The following is a 25,361-nucleotide window of genomic DNA, read 5'->3' on the forward strand; positions in this document are numbered from 1 at the left end:
TTGGAATCATGATGAGATTAAATGTATGTATGTATGTATGGACAACCAGGTATGAACCAAAAAGGAGCTCAAAGCAAATGCACAAGTGTCAAAGTTATGAGCACAAACCTAAAAAAAGCAGTAAAAACAAACTAACTTCAAATCATTCAACTTCAAATCATTCATGCTTGAAAAAGAGCTAGAAGGATATTTGTCGAACTTTTAAAAATGGTCATCCCTGAGATTATAGGTCTATTTTTAAAAAATTTTTGCATATTTACAAAATTTTCTGTAATAAACATGGTTTACTTAGTATCAAATACACATTTTAAAAGAAATTTTATTTAGTGTTCTGGCCTCAGTTTTGCACATGGCAAAATAAAGGAAGCCATATTATAATTAATGAGCACAGTATTAATTTGTCCCATTCTCAATGGGCATCATGTGAGAGCAGGCAAAAGTGGTTAACAGCTATTAAGAGAACCCTACAAAACTATTTTTACTCAAGGCTCTCTTCTTTTTTTATTAAACCTATTACTAATCTTTTATAATCCAAACCTGACTGATTAAAAGTCTCACCTTCAACAACAATAGCTGCTATTCTTTACTGGGCAAAAACCATGTGTCAGCTATCACATTACGCATTTACAGGGATTATCTTATTTAGTTCTGACCATCTTTCTACAAAGCAAATACTGTTATGATCCCCATTTGCCAGATGAGGAAGCCAAAGCTTTAAGGGACTCAGGTTGGTTACCCAATGTCAGCCAATTAGTTAAGAGGCAGGGTTGTGATGCAATCCCAGGCAGGCTGACCCCAGCACCCAGGATAAACCACAGTACAAGCCACCTGCCCTTAGGTGGCATAATAGCAAGTCATTATACATGGTCCAAAGGCAGGCAGAATAGGAGAAGGTGAGGGTCGGGGCATACATCAATATGAAGTCCATCTTCCCAACTGCTTAACAAAAGCAGGTTAACTATTAGTGCAAAAAGGCTTCATAGGTTTAACATGCAATGGGGTCAAGATGGAATTTTGGCAAATTTGGAGTTGGGATCTGGACTCTGTTTAAGGAAAACCTAGGTTGTTGTGGATTTCATCTTTTCATTTTGGAAGTTGCTATCCTAAAGATTAGCTATGGCTTTTGGTCAGTGTAGTAGCAGCAGGAGCAGCAGCATTATTGCCGCTCAGGGGTTCTTTAAACGTTAAAGATTGTTTGACGAGTGAATTTTGGTACAAAGAACCAGTAGGGCTGTCTGATTTGGCTAAGAATCACCTTACAAAGTTCCGAGATGAATATATTCTATAAAGAACCATCAGTAGGAACAGCAAATACTTGTTCTATAGGATTAGGATGGCCCCCAGGGACCAGCAGTTATGCACACTTCCAGGCATTCTCTGGTCCTGGTTGCCTTCCCAGAAGAGGCTTAGGACTGTGTACATAGTCTTGATGTGGGTGGACTGAGTAATTAACCAGCTTGAATAGAACCCATAGTAAAATAAAAATACTGTTTCAGAGATCACCTGAAAGGGCAAAAGAACTTTGGAGTCAGAGACATTTGAGTTCAAATTCTTGCTCTGCCACTTACTAATTGGGTGATCATGGGCAAATGACCTAATTCCATCTACCCTAAGAGCCTTTTAACCTGTCAAGCCTACCTTGCAGTGCTGTTGGGAATTAAATGATAGAGTTGTAAAGCCTGCATCCCAGGGCCAACTATGGACCAGGTACTGGGAACTCAACAGGGAGTAAGAAAGATGCCCTGTTAGTTCAGCTGATGCCAGTTATAGACTTATGTGAGAAAGGCCTGCTGATTATCAAAGCACGTAGAAATCACTTAAAAACAAACCAAATCCACTTTATCTTCTCCAGTGTGGTACAAATTTAGTTTATTTAGTTTATATCAGTCCAGTAATACACTAAGCTCTTCTTAGATAAAAGCTCAGAGGAGCAACTTCTAGAATTCATTTTAAAATAAATAAATTCATACCAACCAAAAAGGATGCTCATTTAAGCTAAAATAATTTCATAAATAAAAGGTTGGCTCATTTTCCTGACAGAACCAAGTCACTCAGGAAGAACTGCAGGTGAAATGGACAAATGTGAAGTTTAAGTTTATGGGTTCAGCGGTGGAAATTTTAGGCAGCTTATCAAAGCAAAGATTCCTAAAGCTCACAAATGTTTCTCTAAATGAAATTCACACTTTTAGATGGATTTGATCAGGTCAGGTTAAACAGAGTACATACTCTGTACAGAAAAGCCTTATGAGAAATACCAATCCATGCTTCAAGAAATGTATGATTTCATGGGATCTCTGACAGCCCCAGTCCACTAATACTCTACAACTGCTCCCATTTAAGGCAAGGATTTTAAATAATTAAGCTTACACATGGCTATAAAATGTAAAACACAAGTAAACATGTATGGCTCCTTTGGCCAGGTACAGCAAGTAGTAATTACAAACACCGAAAAACCTCAGTTTAGAAATTTTGGGTGATTCATTAAGCAGCCCCCTCACATAATTGTTTATTTTGATATCCAAGTTGAAAATTGCTTTTACACAGCCCCAGTTAACCCAAACTGTCACACTTCACTTTTAGGACACCAAACACAACTCATGAGGTGTCAATGGGCATCATTTGTCTTTCATAAGGATTATGACCTCCCCCCACCCCCTAAGAAACATCTCAGATGGGACCTGAGTCAGGCTATGAATTAAGACTGCATCTATACGTAATATATATTACATATGTATATATTACATATATATTTAAATCTCAGAACTTCTTTACACATCTACTTTGCTCTACATCAATGTTTTCCCTAAACTTTTGAGATTCAAAACTGAAATCACATTCCAGATCTTTCATATCTGCACCTTATCTAGACTATTATTTACTTAATACATTTTTCAGTAGCTGACTAGGCATATCTAATTTAGCATTACATAAGCAATATCTGTGAAACCAGATATTGGGTTTGACATCACAGTTACCTATTTTTTTCCTAGTAATTGTTAAAAAAATACTTGGTATACCATTTAATCACACCATGGATTATACATGGATATAAAATATTTAATGATGTCGTCTCACTACTTTCACTGTCAACTTTGCCCTGTAAATTTTCTTATTCTTTTCTAAAAGCACTTTCGTGTATCTGACCAGCAAACACAATTCTACTCTACTCCTTGCTGTCACATACTTTTTAAATCTTAAATCTGCTTTTCCTTTGATCCAATTTCTTTAGGGTCCCCAGACACCTGATTAGTAGTCTAATGCTAAAAAGGAAGCAAATTGGTGGGACTGTCCCTGGAACATTAAAATCTTATTAAGGAATCCAGAGCTGTTCTCTGACACACGGACCTCAGGAAAATTAGCGAAAATTGGAGCTGGGGGCAGCCTCAGAACACGCTTAGATGGGTTATAAACACTGGAAAACAGTGAAGAAGAAAAAGTCTTTACCGCAAAGCACTAGGCATCATTTCCACTAGAGAGATTTAACTGAAAAGGATGATTTCAACACTGGCTGCCCTAACAAATTAGTCTCCAACTGTGACTTCTGCCAAATGCATTTCTCCTCCCTCTAATGCAGAGGTGCTTTTAAATTAAAACATAAGGGGAAAGTGCGGAAAAGAGCACTTGGGCCACTTGAAACAACTTTTCACCAAAGGTCTATAATCAAATTATCAAGCTCTTCAAGTCAGCGCTTTATGACGGAAATAAAAGCCCCACTAAAGTATTCCAGGTCTCTTGGCATTTCCACATCTCTGGGCAGGGCGCACACTGCAGTATCCCCATTCACACTGGCTGCATGAAAGAGAACAGATCACAAAGGGCAGATTACAAGGGAGAGAGACTCTAATGGGGGAAGGGACAGGCGTGAATGGATTGTAAATAATGTTGCTAAGAAAGGAGCAGAAATATGGCAACCTCGAATAATCCTCCTTACAGGAATTCTTCCCATGGGACTGTTCTTTCTGGACTTTTCATATTTGTGAGACATATGAAAAACTTATGGACTATCTGGGGGTACTCCTTCCCTGCCATCTTGTAGCTCCTTGCAAACATTTAAAAATTACTAAAAAAATCCAAATAGTTTAAGATGAAATGACAGAGAAAAAGAGGGGCTACCCAATGGTGTAACAGTTAATCACCTCAGTTGTGAGTATAACATCATTTCTTCATAATCATGGTTGTAAGAGTTGTAGAGAAACTGAATGGTTTGAGTAACCAGTTCATTTCCCTAAGGGGGCTCCATCCTATGATCCTGGAACCTTGGGCAGGTGTGGACTCTTAACTGAGGGTTATCATGAGAATCTCAGACACCCACAGATGTTTTTAGTGAAAGTACCTTTGGGGAAAAAGGCTGCAGCTGCCTTGAGCAAAACACAACCACCAATATGCAGTTCTGTGATCCACAGAACTATGCTACTTTTGTGATCTCACTGTCACCATTTCTGACTACAGGATATCATGAAATGCAAGACACACTGGCTGACACTTTTACTTTGCTAACAGTCATAAGGACTTCTTTCTGCTGTCTTCAGGAAGCACAGTGTTACCCAAATGATACTCATAGAGTACAGCAAGAAATCATCCTACCTGAAACAAACATGATCTTGCTGCCTGAGTGATGCACAGCGTGTCCCCAAAATTTGCTCCTCTGTCTTCCTCCCACCCATTATTGACTTGAAATGTCTGTATTCCTCAGGTATCAACATGTAAGAACCTAAACCAAAAAAGAACCCAAACCAAAAATCCACAAATTTCCAGCTACTTTTTGATTTAATCATCTGTTAGGAAAGATGCAACCTATAAATTGTGATTTATCATTATAAGTTTAGCCTTCTAGTTTGTCAGACCGTGCACAATTCTACTATCAACAAATATCAGTTTTTAAGCAAGCATCTCAGTAGTCGTATTTTGGGCCTAGGCCACCGTTTTTCTCATATGAAAGAAACAAGGCTATCATCTAAATGCAAAAAGAGAATTAAGAAAAGCAATATGTCTTTACCACTCTAATCCAATTTTTACACACACACACAAGGATAGGGGAAGACAGAATTAAAAGAATTTGGTAAAACTCAAATTAGAGGAGTTTTCTTTCTTTTTTGTTCGTTTCTTTATTTAATGGAAACTTCTGTACAGGAATTCTCACAGAGTGCAAATGTCTTCCCAGGCCGAAAAGGAGCAGCATGTCCAAAGTGCAATGGAATGACAGCACCATCTGCTTCAAAGTACTGCACTGTAAGTCACATCCTTATTGCTATGTCCCACTAGTTTTCCATCCTTTTTATTTTACTTTATTCTGGGTGAGGGTGGAGAGAAGACCGTGAACATGGGAATGATAAAAACCTCAAAATCAGAACAGTCCAGAAAGCCTCCTTCTTCCTTAGGCACTCTATTAATAAGGAATGGGTGATTCATTACCACTGTACAATGCCACTGTTTTCAATGAGTTTGCAGCACGTGTTTACTTTTTCTAAAGAGAAAAACAGTATCTGCTCCACCTATAGGCTGAGACTGTCAACTAATAAACACCAAAAGCAATATTCAAAAATGAAACCAGAAACTGCAAAACTAAAACTGCCTCACAAGAGGTAAGAGTTTTTAGAAAAATCAATTTTAGGGAATTAACAACAATTTGATTAAAGGTTTAAGATCTGTTTGTATTTAAAGTTGTTCAAATCGGTAGCTACATTTCAACCTCAATTAAAACCATCCGGTCAAGCTCGTAATTGCAGAAGGCATGAAATTCGAATCCAGTGAAAAGTAAAGAACTCAACTGTCACTTCACTTCCTGCTTGCAGACGGAGGCATGAGATAGTTAAGGTAACTTCGAGAACAGTCTCCTAACCCACCCCAGAAGAATCAACTTAACTGTACTGGTTACCTTAATAACTGGAAACAAAACAAAACAAAACAAAAACCATCTTTTCTGGTAGTCAGTCATTAATTACATTTTTACACACTCAATAATTTAAGAAGTTACTGAATGATTTCCCAGGATTATTGTTTATTTTTTGAAGTTGTTTTTCCTCTTGACACAGTGTTCTGTTTGAAACTTTGCTGTGCATTTGAAGTATCTGACAAAACAGCTTTCAAACACATTCTTACAGGAAACACTATGAACTGCCCGTCATGAAACCTCACTTACCACAAGTGAGATAAAAAGCAAACAGTTAAAGCATGTTACAGCGTTCCTCCATTTTTAGAGAGCGACGTAACCAATGTTCTCTCTGTTTTGAGATACGGGAACTGTTTGGTGCAAACCTCAGCATTTCGTTGGAGTTAATAGCAAACTCAACTCCTGTCTGCATTTGAACTCTGGCCAGATTACTCAAATGACATTTCAGAATGGCTCCTGTGGACGGCTTGCAGTAGCTAATCCCTCTTGTTGCGATTACCCACTCTGATCCACTAGCTCTGCAGAGCTTACTCTCTCCACCACTTCAGCAGCATACCGCTCTGGGCCTGCTGGTAGGACAGGACAAATGACAGGAAGAAACAGGCCTGAACGAACTCTTCCCACTCTGCTTAGTTCTATGTAATGTTAGCAAAGACCTAACCCACCTTCTGTAAGCTCATCCAGAACTGGGCCCCTAGCCAAGCCCAGCCTCTGAAAACTGTCTCGGAAAACTTACCCAGTGGAGCTTTCAGCCCTTGTGCGGAGGAAGGGCTGTTCTGGAGAGGCTTCTTGTTACCTTCCATTCACATAATTTGGATGTGCTTCATTGCACACTTGCTACTGCAGGCTTATATCATGAGTTGGGTCTGCCCACCAACTCCAAATATGCTCCATGTTTGGTCTTATGTAACATTTGCTACTACTGTAAAAAGCACTTGAATTACAAAGGTCCTGGCAGATCAACAGAAAACAAGGGGTGGAGTCTAATTTCATCTAATATGGTCATATAAGGCGTCCTGGCTGGTGTAAATTAATCCTTGTATTTGAAAGGCAACTTGCCAAAACTGAAGAAGATGAAATTTATAAATTTAACCTGCTAAAATGTGAATTATTCATACCATGATTTTTCTAAATACTTTTAAACTGACACTACTATTACCAGGTATATTAGAAAATTTACATGATTAATTTCATTATACAATCTACATTTTAAGCTTCGATAGACCTAAAGTTATACATTTATATAAATAGCAGTAAGACTTTCTCTACATTTTATTTCCTCATGATCTCTACTTTAAAAAAATAAAAGTCTGTTATACCCAAGCGCACTTTTCTCCCCAAATCTAGTAACAAAAATCTTAACCCCTTTTCTGTGTATAGTTGTAAAAGTATGCTTAATTTCAGAAGAATACACATCTGATTGTCCAGAGTTCAATCAATGGATGACTGACAAAAGTATGGTAATTTTTATAGTCATAATCCAAAAACTTAGCTCTAAGTGGTTCTTTGTAAACAGTGGCTTCCTAGTTTAGCTGTTTCCCTATCTTAGCCCTATTATACTCCCTACATCACTACTACCCCTCTTGTCAATCATCAAATCTTACTGTCAAAGAGACATGGTAAAAAACAGCCAACTGATCTGAGTTTTATGATATTAAAGGCTGCATAAATAGTCTCAGATGCTTGATAGTTTAGCTTGAACACTTTTAAATGTCAAAAGGAAGAGGGGAAATTCCTCTACAGAATCCCATCTCCCCATGCAGAATATATGGCAAAAAGTCATGAATTACATGTGCGGAAAGATTTGGCCTGGAAGGGGTGAGAATGAGTTGTGAGACATAGGAAATGTCTTCTATTAGACCAGATACAAATTCTAAATTTATTCTAAAATTAAAGAATAGTAGCCATGCTGCTTTATTTTCATAGTAACCATTCGGATCCTAACCATGGTAACAATATTAAGGTCCAGAGAATTTTCTGAAACTTACTCTTTCAACTCCCACCAGATTTCTTAATCACAAACAAATAAAACTATGGTGGTCCTTAAAAGACAACAGAAGAACATGAGGAAAGAGCCATCCGTGGGTCTTAGGACAGAATGAGCAAATCTTTCAAAAGTTAATTAGCAAAAATAAGAATTTTAGGTTAATTCACTGAAGGTTTTCTTAAGCTAATAGGAAAAAGACCCATTGCGGTACTACTTGATTATAGGTCTTACTTAGCACTGTTACCTGTACCTACCTGCCCTCCCCAAGGGCAGCTGAAGAGTCTCCTTGATGTCATCAATTGTAGAACAGAACTGAGATAAGAGGATCTTTCTCAGACTAAGACTCAGATCCACACCATTGCACCTATCAGACTGGACACCAGCCTCCTTGCCAGTCTCCTAGCACAAATGCTTGCTTTTCTAATATTCCCTTTTGTAGATGATGACAGTGCAAGAAAACAATCATTACTAGAACCAGCCAATCTATGACAGTTCTGAGAATGAAGTCTTTCTGTGACCTTGACAAAACCAGGGTGAATTTCAGCAAATGTTCTTAAATGCTACAAATACATGTCTACATTTAGTTTCATATATAAACAAGAGAGAAACAACTTAAATTTATTTTTAAGATCTACATCAAAAAGAATGATAGTATAAGCCAGGAAAATGTAATTGTGTACAATTGACACAAATACACAGAAACTGGGCATAAAGCTCAAATTAAACTTTTAAACACATGCATACACCTCTCAATGACCTGGATAAAATGTTTAAGCAAATACAGTTCTATTCGGCTTGGAAAGTGTTATTTTCTTCAAACCATTTCCCAATATCCTATCCAAATAAAGTTTATACTGATATTAAATCCCCCAATGATGGCTCATATTTAAGTATCTAGGTCTGGGACATGGTCTTCTTTTTTCTTATGAAAAAATAAACAGACTACAGACTAAAAAAAGACCACAGACTAAAATACCATTTTAATAGAATAACAACCATGCCTACAGACCAAAAATTATAGGTATTGGCTTGGTGTGGATGGTGTGCACTCATCAATTTTACTCTGGTTGCACAAAGGGAGTCCTGAACTGACACAAATTCTTCTGTGAATTAGCCCGCTCGCAGCAAACAAGCAAACCAACCGCAACTAGGAGGGGCAGAGAGGGCTTGGGTTCAGGGGCAGCCAGCCTGCAGTCTCAGCACTTTCAGCTGTGCAGCCTTGGGCAAGAGACTTCTGTCTCTCAGGTTCTGTGTCCTCCCCTGAGAAGCACTAGTTCCGCCATATTCTACAGGGCTGTGGTAAGGAGTAAAGGAGGTAACACATGTAATCAGTGCCCAGCACATCTTAAATGCTCAATAAATATTAGCTATTATGATTAGAAACAAGGAGAAATTGAACGGTGAATATTATTTAAATAAAGGAAGAGTAAGAGAAAGACAGCGGTTTCGATTATAGAAATTAGTGAAGTCCGCAACAAATCATGGGATTTCCTAAACCAAATCCCTAAGAAGCCAGCAGAGGTGGCATTTGGCATACTGCAGGGCAACAAACAAGCTGTTGGCAGTTGGGAAATACTGTGTTCCTGTCAGTAGCCAGTTCTCTAGTTTACAGAAGCACAACAAGTCTCCACTAACTCCACTTCACTGTCTCAGCAGGCCGAGCGAGTTATAATTGGCCTTAATTGGCACTTACAGGAGCTTTAACATTCCTTACCTGATGCCAAGGAGCACTTGAAAGGGAGAGAAAGTATTTTCAAACTTAGAAATACCAAGCAATTCATTCAGCTGTGGGCCTGGAAGCCAGCTATCCAGAATCAGATTAGCTTCACCAAGAAATGTTGCTGTTATTATCCAGTGCTCATTAGGTACTCACACTGGATTAGGAGAGGTGGGAGATAAAGTTTAAATGAGGATAATTCACCTTGGGGGCTAATACCATGCAGCAGCTTTCCTCTGGCTGCCATCATCTGATCTTTCTGCGGATGGCTCCTTCAGGGCTCAGCCGCACTTCATGTGTGAGTGTCCCTTTTCAGCTGTTCCAATTGTCTGAAGGTAGGCAAAGTAAAACCACATGGCCTGATTTACATGGGCTTTGTGTAAACCAGTCTGACCTCAGCCTAGTCATCATTTGATACGCAAAATGAACACTGTTAAAGGTGAGCAATCACTCCAAAGGCAAGAAAGATATTGAGATCAGAAATAAAATTGACGATAGTTATTTACTGGCCCTGCAATTAAGCTCAACAAAAATTGTTCTCTTTTAGGAGACTACGCATGTTTCAGAGAACAATTCAGCCTAAAATAACTAGATTTCTTCCCTTAAGGTAAAGACCATAAAGAATAAACAGAAATTTCCCATAGATGCTGGAAAAATTGCCTGTAATTGTTCAAATATTTTTAAAAAATCATCACTCATTTTGAAAGATCCCTTTGCCTCATAGCATTAATATTATGTAAACTCAGAAGGTACATGCCACTCTGGTAGTAAAAAAAGATTTGCACCTGTTAGAGAAATTTACTTCAAAGTCAGATTAAAATTAATCATATGTGTGTGTATGTTCTGTGTAAAATAATATGAGGCTTTAGAAAAAAAAAGTTTAGAAAAATAAATAAAACACCTATTTCTGGTGGAGATACTCTTATACATGGTAGTAGAGATATAAAGGATTACAGCCTTTTTGGGAAACAGTCTAGGAGCAACTATTAACAATGCAAATAAATTCCCTTTCTGATCCAAGAATCCTTTCTTGAGACTCTATTGCATACAAAACAAAACCACCAATAGTTAAGGACAGACATATGTAGCAGGGTGGTTCCTGCTGCTTTGTTCAAAGAGGCCAAAAGCACGAAACAAAGTTAAGGTCCTCAGACAGATGGCCTGGCTGAGGAAGCTACTGTATAGCTATACCTTAGAACAGTAAGCAATCATTTAAAAGAGGGGATTAGTGTTATCCTGGGATGTGAATGGATTTCCATGTGATATAGTTGAGTGGAAAAGCAGGAGAAGTATACATAATATGATCCATTTTTTGTAAAACTATGACTAAAAGCCCCTGCTTATAAGCCCTACATATAAACACAGGATTATATGTACCCGTACAGTTATGAGCATAAAAAAAATATATAGAAGGATGTATATATACTAAGTTACATACTAAGAATGTACCAGGTTGCATATATCGGCGGTCCTCAACATTTTTGGCACCAGGGACTGGTGCTCCTATGAGAATCTAAAGCCTGATGATCTGAGGTGGAGCTGAGGCAGTGATGCTAGTGCTGGGGAGTGGCTGAAAATACAGCTGAAGCTTCACTTGCTCACTTGGCGCTCACTGCCTCCTGTGTGGCCCGGTTCCTAACAGGCCACGAACGAGTATGAGGCCTGTGGCCCAGAGGTTGGGAACCCCTGGAATAGATAGATGGCTTATAGAGTAAAAAGGACTATTAAGTTGAAGAATGTGAGAAGTCAGAAAAGGCCGATGAAATAAAAAAAAAGTAGGCTTAAGTGAAAATCGCATGTTTGAGATTATCACATTTATGTATCTATATAAAAATATATGCTGTGTGTATATTTCATATATTTATGTATCAATAAAAACCCATAGAAAAACTATTTTAACAGATTTTTGTGATAAAAAATGTACTGTGAAGGGAATTTAAAAAAAATTAAACATATGAAATTCTGGTATTATATCGAACAAGTTATCCTGGTTATTACACCCATTTCATTTGGCCAAGCAGACTGAGATTCAAGAAGCACAACTGAGCACAGTAAGAAAAGCTTTAGCCACTCAGGCAAAACATCTTAACTTTCAAAAGCTCACTACAAATCTAGTATTAAGAAGTCTAACAATCTTTTAAAAATATCAAACATAAGAAGCAATGAAACAAATTTCATTTAAAATTTATTTTTGACCCTAGGAAAATACAAATCATGAACTCTATCATGTGTGATTAGGGGTATACTATTTATATATTTTAACTTCTTTTACAGTGAGATAATTACCTTCCTTATTTCTCTCTTTTCAACTTTCAAATATACAAGAGGAAAAGGTATACAATGTCTCTGAAGTTAAATTTGAGAACTCAAAAACAAGATGTAGAAGTAAACCTAAGACTGGGATTTTTATACACACATTGTGGCAACAGGAAGGAAATAGCTAAATTTAGCCACTATCCTCTTGCCCCAAACTAATTTGTTTCATGGGCCTGGACTAAAACATGCATGGGAGGAATTATACCAGCCAGGTAATAGGTGCTATAGCATAAGGAAGCAATAAAAACTCCCTCTTCTGGTCATATGTAAGATCACAGCTTAACAGGGTCGAAACAGTAGGTGTGTGTATCTTAACCATTCAACATATAAATTAGTCTTGTGAAATGATTGTCAGGAAAAACATCTTTTAGCAAATATAATTAAAATATGGATTCATAGCCTAAAATGTCCCCTTTAAAATCTGAAGCAGAGCCATCCTAATAATTTCTGTATGTAGCAGAATATTTCTGTATGGTGAATATTAACCATTTATTGACTGATGGTGCTAGAAACTCACATTTTCCCTGCCTCATTATGGTGACACAAATCAGAAGTTAAAGCAGTTCATGAAATCATAGTAGTAATAACCTGGAGGCCAGCTATGACCAGCCTCCATGTGGAGAATCAATAGGCTGAAATACTGACAGAGATTCTCGAAGAAGAACGGTCTTTAAAGCACTACATAGAAAAATGTAACACTGAAAATCTAAATGCCCATCAATAGGGGATTGGTTAAATTAATTTAAATACATTAATAAAGTGGACAAATAGGCAGTCTTTAAAAAGAAGTAGAGTAATATGCATTAACATGAAAAAATAAGATCGATTATTAAGTTTAAAAAATAGATTTATAACAAATCTAATTTTTCCTGTGTGAGGGAACAAGTATGCAGCCAAATACTGTTTTGCCCAGGGTCTAGAAACCTTCCAAGGGTATATGCCAACCTGCATTCCTGAAAAGTAAGATAGAGAAGCTTTATTCATTCTGATTGCAGATTTATCCTCTTGTTGGTTATTTTTTTCTTTTACAATGTATATTATTATGTTAATAATGAAAAAGATCAAAATACATGTTTTTGTTTATTAATCAATAAATTTTTTTACCCAGTTGAAAGCATGAGAAGTCCCAGAAAAGTACACACATCCTCTTTTGTTTTCTGTCTTGTACGACTAAATTACTATTCCCACTGCAAAACAAAAACAAAAACAAAAAACAAACAAAAAAACTTCCTTGCTCAAAATCCTCCAGTGACTTCACCTGGCCGGAACCATCCAATCTGGATTCCTTTCATGGCTTGCAGGACCCAGAATCCTCTGGCCCAAGTCCCTCTTTCTCCAACCTTAACCTGCACTCCACTCCTCCTCGCACACCACTTTTCTCCCTCCTCAATGGCCTTTCTGCCAAACCCATTTCCACCTCAGGATCTTTGCACTTTCTATTTTCTCTGTGTGGAACACTGGTCCTCCAAATCTTCAAATGGCTGGCACTTTTTCATCACTGAGCTCAAATATCAATTTCTCAGAGCGGCTTTCTATGACTAGCCTTACCTAAAATGTCTTGCCCCAGTCATTCTTTCTCACATTATTCCTAGCATTTATCACTATCTGAAACAATCTTATTTTACTTGATTTGTCCTTCTCCCTCTACCCTCTGTACTATAAGCTGCATGAAATCAAAGACATTGCTACAGTGGAGAGCAATGCCTAGAGTAGACAGCAGGGACTCAATAAATACTTGTTTAATACATGGATAATATCATTGCCAGTTTATTTTTTTAAAGCAACCCTAAAGACACAGGCATTTAAAAAGGCACAGATTTTGTAACATAATAAAATAACCAGTCTTTCTGATTCCATCTTGCTTGGAATCCATCTTTTTTCCTATAACATGTTGGTTAGCAACTTCTGCTTAGTCCCGCACATAGATATGCTACTCACTAAAGGAATCTAACCTGTAGCCTAGGAGTTACTAAAACAACTTCCTTGCTTGAAATTACCTCCCCAAGGGAGTAAGGAAGATATATACAAAAACAATGATAGTATATCAAGATTTATAGGAACCTCATGACTGGGACCACAACAACCAGAGTTTGTTGACCCAAAACAAAGAAACTTCACCATTCCCTCTGGACCCTTGCTGCTGTCCAGATGTCTGCTGTCATCAATCACCTTCTGACCTGAAACCCCTCCTGTTTCTCCTTCCCCAGACATAAAAGAAGCCTGAATTCTGTACTTTCTCAAGATGGTTATTTAGGACGCCAGTACGCCATCTTCTCAGCTTGCTGTCTTTCTGAATAAAGTCACTTTCCTTGCCCCAGTTCCTTGTCACTCGACTTACTAGCTGTTGTGTGGTAAGCGGTTAGAGTTTTCACTTAATTACAATTTCAGTATGAGGAAAAATCAATCTATTTTATAAACAGAAATTAAAATGTTGCTCCTACAAATGGCATAAATAGCACCCTTTTAAAGATACCTGCTTATTATATAACTATAGAAAAAGATAACATTGTATTAGCACTATTTGGCTTATGGCAAAGCAAACTGAATTCACTACATTTAAATTACATCATGCTATTCAGTGACAAGAAGCTTAGATCAAATGGTCAATGGGGAATGTGCGCCCTGACATCATTCACATTTTGATGTGCCTGCTCTGGTTAGCTTCCTTCTCTGGCTCTGCCCCTGACTGCTGGAGAAAGGCCTAGCATGTGTCTCCAAAGCAAAAGAGTATTTTTGGCTCTGCACAAGTTTTACAGAAATAAATATGCCAACCAATTCTCTTAAAGAAGCTACAAAATGTTATGAGTCTGGAACAAAGAGAGGAGGAGATTGGCTTTGGCTAGCTACTATGATTTAGGGTTAAACAGAGTAGGAGAACAGTCTGAAGAGAAATCCAAGGGCTGTGCTAAATCAAATATCTACCTACTATTAACATCTACAAATTACTAAATGTTCTCTCTGAGGTAATGTGTTTACAATGCCGACCTAGCTACTCTAAACAACCTTAAAATTCTACCTGAGCTTGAACATCTGCCACTAATGATAGTTTTGCGACAGGTAGAATTCATTACATCTTCTCTAGATTTTCTTTTAACTCTACGCATCCTTATTATACACAAGAGAAGCAGATATGAGTAGCCAGTAAACCTGGCCTGGTACGTTTTATGTGTGAATGAAATTTAATTTAAGAGTTTGATCTGTAAACTGGGAATAAAACCATCCATTCAGTGGGTCTCTAAGAACAGTAAATAAGATAATACATGCAAAAATGCTTTGTGAAAAATTAAGTGCTATTAAAAATTATCATTAGTATATGAATTTTTAAATGAATGCCAATCCTGAACAGATTAACTATCATTGAAAATTTCAAAGTAGAAAAGACTTAGGTTATAAAAATTTAGTGGCTAAATTTAGCTAACACACTGGAGAGGAAAAAAACACAAAACATTTTCCTTTATCCCAAAAGTTACTTAATAGCCAAATAAAATAACCTATTCAATATGCCTGAAGTGTTATTCCATGTCTAAGTCAATCAGATGTCAAAAAGGGGAGAGTGTTCTTTATTAAACAGCAAACCTCTGCTTTGTGATGCAGATTAACTTAGTTACAGGATGGCAATAACTGGTCACAACTAAGTGAAATGTCAACAATGGGAATCGGCATTTTTGCCAGAACCTGCCCACTGGATCTCACAGAGTAAGACTCATTTTGCTTACACGAATGCTCTTTGAAATCAATTAATTAGTTCAAAAAAGTATGAGTAATTTATTATTTGCTCATCCTCTGATGAAAATGACATTTTAGAAAAATATAATTTATGCTGGCATCTGAAAGAATCCAAGCCATCTCAGTGCACTTCAAGAAACATTAAGTCCAAGCAATGTGTATGGCTGCTAATTTTATAGGATTCATATCTGCAAGTGGAGAAAGCTAGAAGATTGAAGCAGTGTTTCTGTAAAAGCTTCTTTAACACACAAACTTTGCACACAAAGTTGGAAAAAGCCACATTTAGGACATCTCCCTCTGTGAACAGAGGTCTGAGAAGGGCAGATGTTTTATTCTGAGCCACACAGCAGGCCACTGACAGACAGCAACTGGTAGGGGCGCCATACATAAAATCAACTGGTAAATGGCAAGGGGTGTTAATCTGTGATCCCTTTGCATGTGGACATGAGATTCAAGAATTCTGCTTCTTAGGTGTGGCATTTCCTAGGGGTTGGCCTCAGTAGATAGCTCCCTAAACATTAGAGGAAACCAAATCCAATAGCTTGAGCTGGAATTTCCCAAAACGTGGAATAGCTATTACTCCTTAACATGAATAAGAAAGACTAAATTGCAAGTAAAAACTTACTCTCTTTCCAAATCTCTTTCTTCTCATAACATCACACTACCATGTGGATAACACTTGCCTAAAATGTGCTACCTTAGGGCTCAGGGCTGGCACTGGCAAAAAAGCATCAAAGAATTTAATCATCTTCTCACTGTATTTATTTTTACATTTACTATCCATGTCAAACAACATCAATTTTCTTGTTACCGATTCTAGTAAGGTTTTCTTTGTAGAAGATTTATTTAAATAGAAGTGGTTTGATTTTAAAATATATATATATATATTACATGGAACTAAATAAGTAAGCAAATCACAAAGACGGAACCCGACTGATAAAAATTGGTTGAGAGAGATTAAGGCATTCTTCATAAGCAAACTCAAAGAGAAGCAGCAGAACACTGAGCAGTGCAAGTAAGTAGTTTATTAGAATCACCTGGTAAACCCTTTCACTATAGAACCACAGAGGCACCCGAGTAGTCATCAGCTAGTTCTACCTACTCAGATCTGTAGTAAATGTATGTAAATAGGATTACACATTTTAGGCTATTTAGCAGCCAGTTTAGGACCAACACATTTATTACTAACTGATCAACTAAGATTCCCAACTTGATAAACTCAAAAGAAAGGTGCTTCTTGACCTCAGAAACTTCACTATCTTAGGCTTCCTTCATACTGAAAGTTTTAGAGACAACTAACATGACATTTCCAGCACATAATACAAACACTTAAAAATCAGTTAAAAAAAATAGGGGCCTCCTTTTGTGACATCCTTGCTAGACTCAACAAAGTTCTGAGTGCCAACTGCATCAGTCACTATGCCAGGCTCCGGGAATACAAAGCGGCAGATCCAATAGTGGAGGATCTGCTGTGAATGCAATGCATCCTGGCTAGCCTGTGGGTTACAATCAGCCTTGGCGGCAGTTTAGAATGCAGACTCCTGAGTCCTATCCTGGGAAATTCCCAGCCAGTTGGTAAATTAGGAAGGGCCTTAGGAAGCAGCCCACTTAAAAAGCTCCCCTTTGATTCAGATGCACAGCAGGTTTGGGATCCACTAATGCAGATTACATTTTTAAATCTGAAATTAGCAGTACGTAACATCTTGTTCTTAAAAATACTGAATAAGGAAAGATAAATATGAGACATGCTGGCCTATTTCAAAACACTAAAACAACATCAAGAAAGCACACTATTATTATGCAGTTTTCAAGAAAGAAGGCAATCTAAACTATGAAAGCAATCAGACAACGTGAAACTGAAAATGCCAAAATGACACTACTATCTCACGCCATCACTGCTCAAATGGAAATACTGGTTAATTGAGAGTTCCCCAAAAGGCAGATTGACTAGTAAAAGTCTCTTACTACTCTGGATAATAAGCTGCTCACCAATTCAGAATAATATTATCACCAATATTAACTGATTTACAAGCCTTGCCGCCATTGTAGCTTCCTTTCCTGTCCTGGCAGCAGTGGTTTTAAAAGAACTGACTTGCAGGGGCCCCCAACCCCTGGGCTGCGTACCACTACAAGTCCTTGGCCTGTTAGGAACTGGGCCAAGCAGGAGGTGAGCGGCAGGTGAGCAAGCAAAGCTTCATGTGTATTGGCTGCCCAGCGCTAGCATCACTGCCTTAGCTCCACCTCAGATCATCAGGCATTAGATTCTCATAGAAGCACCGGTGTCTGGTGCCAAAAAGGTTGGGGACTGCTGGACTATTGAATTTTGTAGCAACCGCTCATTTGTTCATAAAAGTAACAGACTGCCCACAAATTTTCACCAATTTCATCAAAAGATAAGAAGACTCCTTCCCTTGACAGGTATGGGTTCTTCCTAATATGGTAATAAACAGTTTGCTATGGCCAGTAGGAAAGATTTTGAAAACCCTTTTGTAGTGTAAATGCTGAAAAACAAACAAGAATAGGCCTTCTGAAATTACAACAAAAAAAGAACAGGTTTCATAAAGACCTTTTCCTGTGACAACCCATCCCCCAAGACAGAAGAGACACTGGCAGCAGCAGGAACTATTCTTGATCCTGCGGACCGTGCCCACGTTTCCTTCCCTCTAGCTGAATAGTGTGTCACTTCCAAACCACTCCAGGGCCATCGCATGGTGCCTCCCTCCACTTCATGCAGTTGCCCCAGCCTCGCACATCTATCCATCTCTAAAGCTCCTGTTTATTCCATCAGCCTTCTCCTTGGCTGCTGCCTCAAAGACAGAACTCCTTCCATATTTCCCAGATAAATACTGCACTTGACCATCACCTTCCTGCAGAGGATTTCTCTCTTACAACTTTAATATTTCCGTTGTCACTAGAGGAACCAAAGCACCCCAACCAGTGGCTTTATCAGTCACATCGCTTGATAAGCCACAGAAGGCATTTGAGTGCCCGACTCTCAAATTCACATGATCTAATTTACACTTTTGAAGTTACCACAATTACTCTGTCAGTCAAGTATTTTATTAGAAGACACTGTGTGTACTAGGTACTGGTAGAGAAAAAGGGTAGAATTAAGATTTTAAGACACTCCTCACTTGCCCGCTATACACTGACATCCTAAGAGAAAGACAGAGGAAGATAAAGAAAATCATCTCCATAAAATGTGCTGCAACAACTATGTTAAATGCTTCTAGAAGAGGGAACTTTCTGCCTAGGGAATTTCTGGAAGTTAACACCTTTAAGTGGGCCTTGACCCAAACTGCAGAGTTTTCACACTCCCCTCTTTCCTCTCTCATTCCCATTCCAACCCTGCTCATCAATCCTGGAAGATTACTAAGTCACATCACTCTGGTGCTAAAAAATCTGCAACAAGTTCCCACTGATACATCAAGGCCAAAGGAGTCTGATGGGCACTGAGGCTCTGAGCTAGTCCCAGCCTGCCTGTGCCCACAGCTCTTCCACACATGGGTACATCAGCTCTGGCCAATGGAGACTCACGCAGTACATTCCAGATTGCCTGGGATTTCCTGCCTCTACACTTGCTTATGTCATCCCAGTTGCCAACCAGGGGCCACCAAATACGGCTGTTCAGTGCACGAATTGTGTAGATGTATGTGGCAGCCGTCTATCTGCATTGAAATACTTCCCATTTTAGGGAATTATAAATGATTTTGAAAAGTATTTTCTGCATTTCCACAATGAACATGTATTATGTATATAAAAATTGAGAGGAAAAAATCACCCATGAGAAAAGAATCCGTTCTTCTCTTCAGAATAGCCTAACGTGAAGGCTATTTTCTCTAAGAAGCCTTCTTTGAGTTATTCAACAAGAAGCAATCTGTGCTCCTCCTTATTCTTAAGACTCTGGACTGTTTTATGACTTAAGACACATACCTTCCTATATGTACAGCTATACCTTTATTTCTCTCTCATACCTACTATCATGTGTCACACACTGAATGGGGAGCTTTACCCATCTTGTTTCACTTCATCCTCAGTGATAACCTGCAACTTGCTATTATCATCCTTACAAGGTAACAAAGGAAGCCCAGGTTGTAAAACTTGCTTGAGGCAAAGAACTAATCTATCCTTCTTGCTAGTTTAAATTTAAATCAAGTCTAGTCTGGCTTCAAAATCCTAACTCCAAAATACTTGGCAACTGACTGACTACCTTTGTCAATACTAGCCTTTGAGAGTCTTAAGCAAGGAGAAAATATCTTATTCATTTTTGTACTCACTTTTGGTGCCTATCTTGGAGCCCTGCCTACGAGCAGAAACTCAAAGAACCTTCTTATGATTACATGAAAGATTTATTCCTTGGGGAAAAATTGTGGGATGTTACGATGGTATTACTCTTAAAACAACTGCTGTCCCGACAACTAGCCCTGTAGGTTCTAGCTTTAAAATGTATCTTCAAGCTATTCTGCCTTCCCAGCTCTACTGCCCCACCTTAGTTTTAGTCAATTATCATCTCCTGCCTCTGAACTATTCTCCCTGCTTCTAGTCTTCTCCCACAATATCTTCTTGGCAAATCAACCAGTGAGGTGGGCCTGTGTTACTCTTTTATATAAACCTTCCAATACCCCCAAGTTTCTTCTTACTCTGGCCTAGAAGGCAACGCATGATCAGGGTCCCTGCCTAGAAGCCAGACTTCTCTAGTCTCTTTCACAATTACCCTCCAGTCACACTAACCTTCTCCAGGTTTGTGCACTGGCTCTTCCCTCTATATTGAATGCTCTTATTTCAGATCGTTGCATGGGTGGCTCCCTTCTCATCACTTAGGACTCAAGTCACCAGGGGCACCTCCTCAGAGGCTTTGCTGAAAGACTATCTACAGAAGGACACCACTGTTATTCTCTCTCTCAAGCTTGCATTTGTAGTAGTGAGAAAAACGAAGAAACAACCGGCAGTTATTTAAAAAATGTTTCTAGTTAGTTTTGCCTATCTTTCTAGCTAGACTTTAAACTCCATGGAGGTAGGAATCATACTATAAGGTAGGTATGCAAATACTTCTGAGTTGTTATTGAACCAAACTGAGTATAAAACTAAGTTTTATGATCAGAATTTTATTTTAACGTATTTTAGATGGCATTATGACAATGCAAAAAGAACCGTATTTGGATCCTTTCACAACTAAACACCCAGATAACAGACTTAGAGCCTGAAGCCCAGGGATGACTTGCAGGGAGGTGGAGGGGGTTCATGAAACCCCTGAAGTCACAATGCCTCACCCTAAGTACATATGCAATTTTGATGGGAAAGATGTCATAGCTTCAAAACATTCACAATTTAAAACATGAAATCAAGATAGATTTAGAACTACTAAACTTGGAAGTTTCAAAATCACATTTCTCTTAAGAAAAACCACATCTCCATACTGTATGTATATTTATAGCCACTAAATTCACAACCATAGGATAGAGAAGGAAACACATCTTTTACTATACTGATGTAATATTTCAAAATAGATTCTATAAAATACATTTTCCCTGTCTAATTTAAATAAAAATAAGAAAATGCAGATAATTTTCAATAAAATTCAGAAAATACCTAACATCTGATAGGCATTAACTCATTCAATGAATTAGAAAGCTTACTTCCTGACAGGGCTTCAGTTGCTGGCCTTCAGTTTAATCCTGTTTTACCTATTACTCTCTAATAATGATTTTTAAATGATTAAGCACTTACCATAATGTGATTGAAATGCCTGCGGTTTGACAACCTGATTACAGTCGTTACACACCACCAAGTAGAAATCATCGTGGGCTGGACAGAGACCAAATATTGGCATATCTGCAACAAAGAAAGAGAGCAACACTCACTCAATCTGGTTCTGATTAACACAGAGCCATTTGGGATGGCGATACTTTCTACAGGAGCTGCTTTACGATAAAGTACACCAGGACAAATATTACTCCAGTTTAAAAGTAACTTATATGACACATCATGACTATTAAGAGAAATCAAATCAGGCTTACAGAAACGCTGTTACAAAGGGTTAAAATAAAATACACCAAAAATCACCAGTATGAGGTAAAACTGACAAATATATTGAAATGTAAACAATGAATACATTCACACATAAAGCAACTTTAGATGAACTCTACCAAGGGTTATGAGGAAGAATCTGCAAATCCATAAAATGCTTAGCAATTCCCCAAACTGTACCATCTAATGGTTTTATTTGTTTAACTATGCATTCTATTTCAGCCATCTGGTCTCTGAGTTCTATGGAACATTTAAGAAAGGAAGCAAGGTTTCACTGCAGAGTAAAACTGCTTGTTTCAACAGCATGTAATACAAAGAATACTATTTTTATACTCTTTTTCAGGTCACAACAACCTCTAGTCCTTTTGCTTACATACTGATGCCACTGGACAGATGGAGCTTCAGCACAAACATAGCATTTCATACATTAACCTCAGTTCAGTTACTATAATAGGGCAAGATACAAGACGGATTTTTTTTTACAGTAAGAAGTTTAAACAAGACACAAATGTGAAACTAAATTATCTGCAAATACATAAAAACTGAAAGTAACTTGATACTAATAATAAATAATAAATAATAAATAATAAATATATGGTTAACTAAAAAGTCATAACCATGAACAATTAATTATTAACAACATTCTAAGGAACAGAGTTAATAGTTCAGATTCAGAATCTAAATATCTTAAGTATTTCAAAATTCATTATTTTAAGCAAATATTTTTCACTATATGTACTATTTAGAATATCTGCAATGAATGGATAATTAGCACATTTCAATTAGGCAAATACTTTAGTAGAATAAACACTACATTTAAAGAGAGAAAGAAGATCTAAAAAGCTGAGTAGAATCTGCTTTCTTTGGTGTAAAATTTAATTTCACACTTTCTCCAGCTTCGGTGATCTTGGTGGTTTTAAAGGAAAAAGAAAATGCTCTAAGGGGATGTAAAAGTGATGATAATCTCTACAATTGCTGATCTAATATCTACACATGGCTACAGCTCAGATTTCCTTAAACAGTTTCTATTACCCTGAATTGCACAGATGGCTAGCTATAAATTTGAAACATACCAGGTACCAACATGATTCTGGGATGCAGTAGCAGCGCTGAGCAGTTTATATGTTATTATCTCATTCTATCCTCACAACTGCCTAGGTAGATACCATTCTAACCCCACTCTAAAGAGAAGGAAACTGATTCACAAAGAGGTAAAGTACTTTGTCTAAATCAATAGCTGGGATTAGATTCTGATTCATTGCAATGGCTTGGTTTTGGTTCCTAAAGGAACACGATTTCTAGAAATTCCTTCCAGATTCCAATTCTAATAATTTGGAATGTCAGGGCTGAACACTTTTTGACTGCATAAACTGATTAGGTAACATAAGCAGCTTCTAGTAGACTACTGACTTCTGTGACTAAGCTTAATAATTTAATGAAAAATAATAGCCAAACAATGTGCTATTTTCCTTGAAAGCATGCCCACATTGAGTTAAAAATAGTACATGTGGGAGAAGGGGAAAGGTTATAGCTATGCAATGATCAACATGTAATAAGCCATCTTCCATGGCTATAGTTTTGTGACATATTATTTTTAAAAATAAAAATTCAAAGTAGTTTACCTAAAGTGCCATATACCCTTATGTTAAACATCTCCTATACAGGACAAATAAGGAAAATCTAAATGACAGAAATGGCATAATATTCATAATTTACAGCTGAAAAGTCTGAAATGTCTATAAATATCGAATCAATAGTTTTATTAATGACATCAGCTCAATTAGTTTTATTAATTAAATAGTAGTAAAAACAGAATTAAATCATGTGGTCTCAGTTTAGATATAGGCCTCTGTGATGTGCTGGTTTGTGTGGTTTCTCACAGCACTCAATGTCAAAGAATACTGTTTAAAATATATCACTTTGCCAAATACCAGATACCTCTGGGGACTAGCCACCCCCATCCCTTTATAAATAAGGTAATTTTAAAAAATAAAAAACTGTACCAATACTTTCAAGTAATAGGAATTCAATTGGCCACAATGATGATTATATAGAAAGTTGTTCTTTGTTGCTCTGATTCCTTTGATACTTTTGTTACACTCAGAAACAATGATAAAGCTAAGAGGGTAGGGATCATTCTATAAGGGACTAGGAATCTATACTTTCGTAAAAAGTTCAACTGCCTCAAAAACTTAAGATCATTTTGCAATGATGATAACCATAATGGTACAACAGTGGGATTTACTGAGAGATTACTATGTGCCAGGCCCTGTGCTGAGCACGTTTTATGTTTTACCCTATCATATAGATAATCCCTATTTTACTGCTGGACACGTAAACTTGTCTAATATCACCCAGCAATAAAGCACAACCAGGATTCAAACTCAGGTTTGCACTGTCTGTGAGCGTAGTTCCTAATTTCTGATTAGCACATCCCATCTCCCTAAAAAGCCTGCATGTGTGCACATATGCGCACACACAGAATCCATGTGGAAAAAAAATAGTATACTTATATCTTGTCCATGCTACCCTATGAAGTTGAGTTCCTGTTATGAAAATCTAAAGCAACTTTAATTTTAGCTTTCTAAATTCTTTTAGATATCCATATTTGGAAGTAACTTAGAGGATAGAAAATAATTTAAATAAAATGTCTTCTACAGGAAAAAAAAAATGAGTTCTATATCTTTTTTCTGCACTAGGACATTCCAGAGGCCTTAGCAACAGGAACAGAGTGTGGAATGTTGTGGCAACAGAGAAAATGAAACAATTTTTGTGAGGGACAGTGTGTATGTTTCTGAGTATTTTTAAAGCATAAATTTACAATCGGCCCATCTACAAATTAACATATGGAACTAGCCCAAATGCAAAGAAGGAAAAGTTTAAGTTTACAACAATAACGAAATAGAGTTGATAAAAGAGTTCCTACTGGGTTAAAAAAAAAAGTTTACAAAATACACTTTAAATATACAATTTAAACCATTATGTACTTGAAAATAATAAAAAGTTTTAAAACTGCATTTGACCCATGGACTCTGAACTAACTTGAAAGAACAGATTTTATTGTGTGTAAACCCTAAATCTTTCTCAAGATTTGATCGCCCTAATCTTCCAATTAGAGAGTGGCCCAGCACCCACTTCTAGGCTATCATGTACTTTTGAGACCCTTGGCCAGCACAGTAGGAAGGACTGGATTTAAGCACATGGACTTGTGAGCATATGTGTGTAGAACCTCCACAATCAAATGCAGAATGAATGCCCCCTCCCCGAAATCAGACCCTGAACAGGAGCAAATCTAATCACAGTTACTTTGGTGCTGCTATTCCAACAGCACCAATCAACAAGGACTGCACCGATCAACAAAACTTGAGTGTAGTAGTAAAGCATTTCACCTTTGCAGTATCCCGGGTTTTCTCCCTTCTCCCATGCTCCCAAACTTCTATATGTCAATGACTCCCACAATTCTATCTCCATTCCAGATGGCTTCCGAACTCTGTCCAGACTCATGTAACCAGCCTACTAAACATTGCTATCCTGACATCTTCTATGCATCTCAAATGAAACAAGCATGTCCAAGAGAACTTCACTTTCTACCATGCCCTGTCCCCACCCCCAAAACCCTCCCCACTTTGGGTAAATGACATTATTCATCTCCCCAACTGCTCAAGCTACAAACCCAGATGTCATCTATGATTCCTCTT

General features: G+C 37.7%; 1 protein-coding gene across 4 annotated transcripts in view; it reads right to left on the reverse strand.

Moving 5' to 3' along the window:
- ATXN7 (ataxin 7) overlaps positions 1-25,361 on the reverse strand; it is an 84,712-nt gene that overhangs the window by 25,787 nt on the left and 33,564 nt on the right. For 2 of the 4 annotated variants that reach the window (XM_025050661.1, XM_015593747.2), the window contains exon 3: positions 21,364-21,468. In XM_025050661.1, the coding sequence (XP_024906429.1) occupies positions 21,364-21,468 (105 nt within the window). Of the gene's footprint in view, positions 1-6,626; positions 6,933-21,363; positions 21,469-25,361 lie in introns of those variants that run through there. The other 2 variants (XM_025050662.1, XM_006917492.3) reach the window with 2 other exon arrangements.

Source organism: Pteropus alecto, unplaced genomic scaffold (genome assembly GCF_000325575.1).
Source record: "Pteropus alecto unplaced genomic scaffold, ASM32557v1 scaffold75, whole genome shotgun sequence".
Taxonomy (NCBI): domain Eukaryota; kingdom Metazoa; phylum Chordata; class Mammalia; order Chiroptera; family Pteropodidae; genus Pteropus; species Pteropus alecto.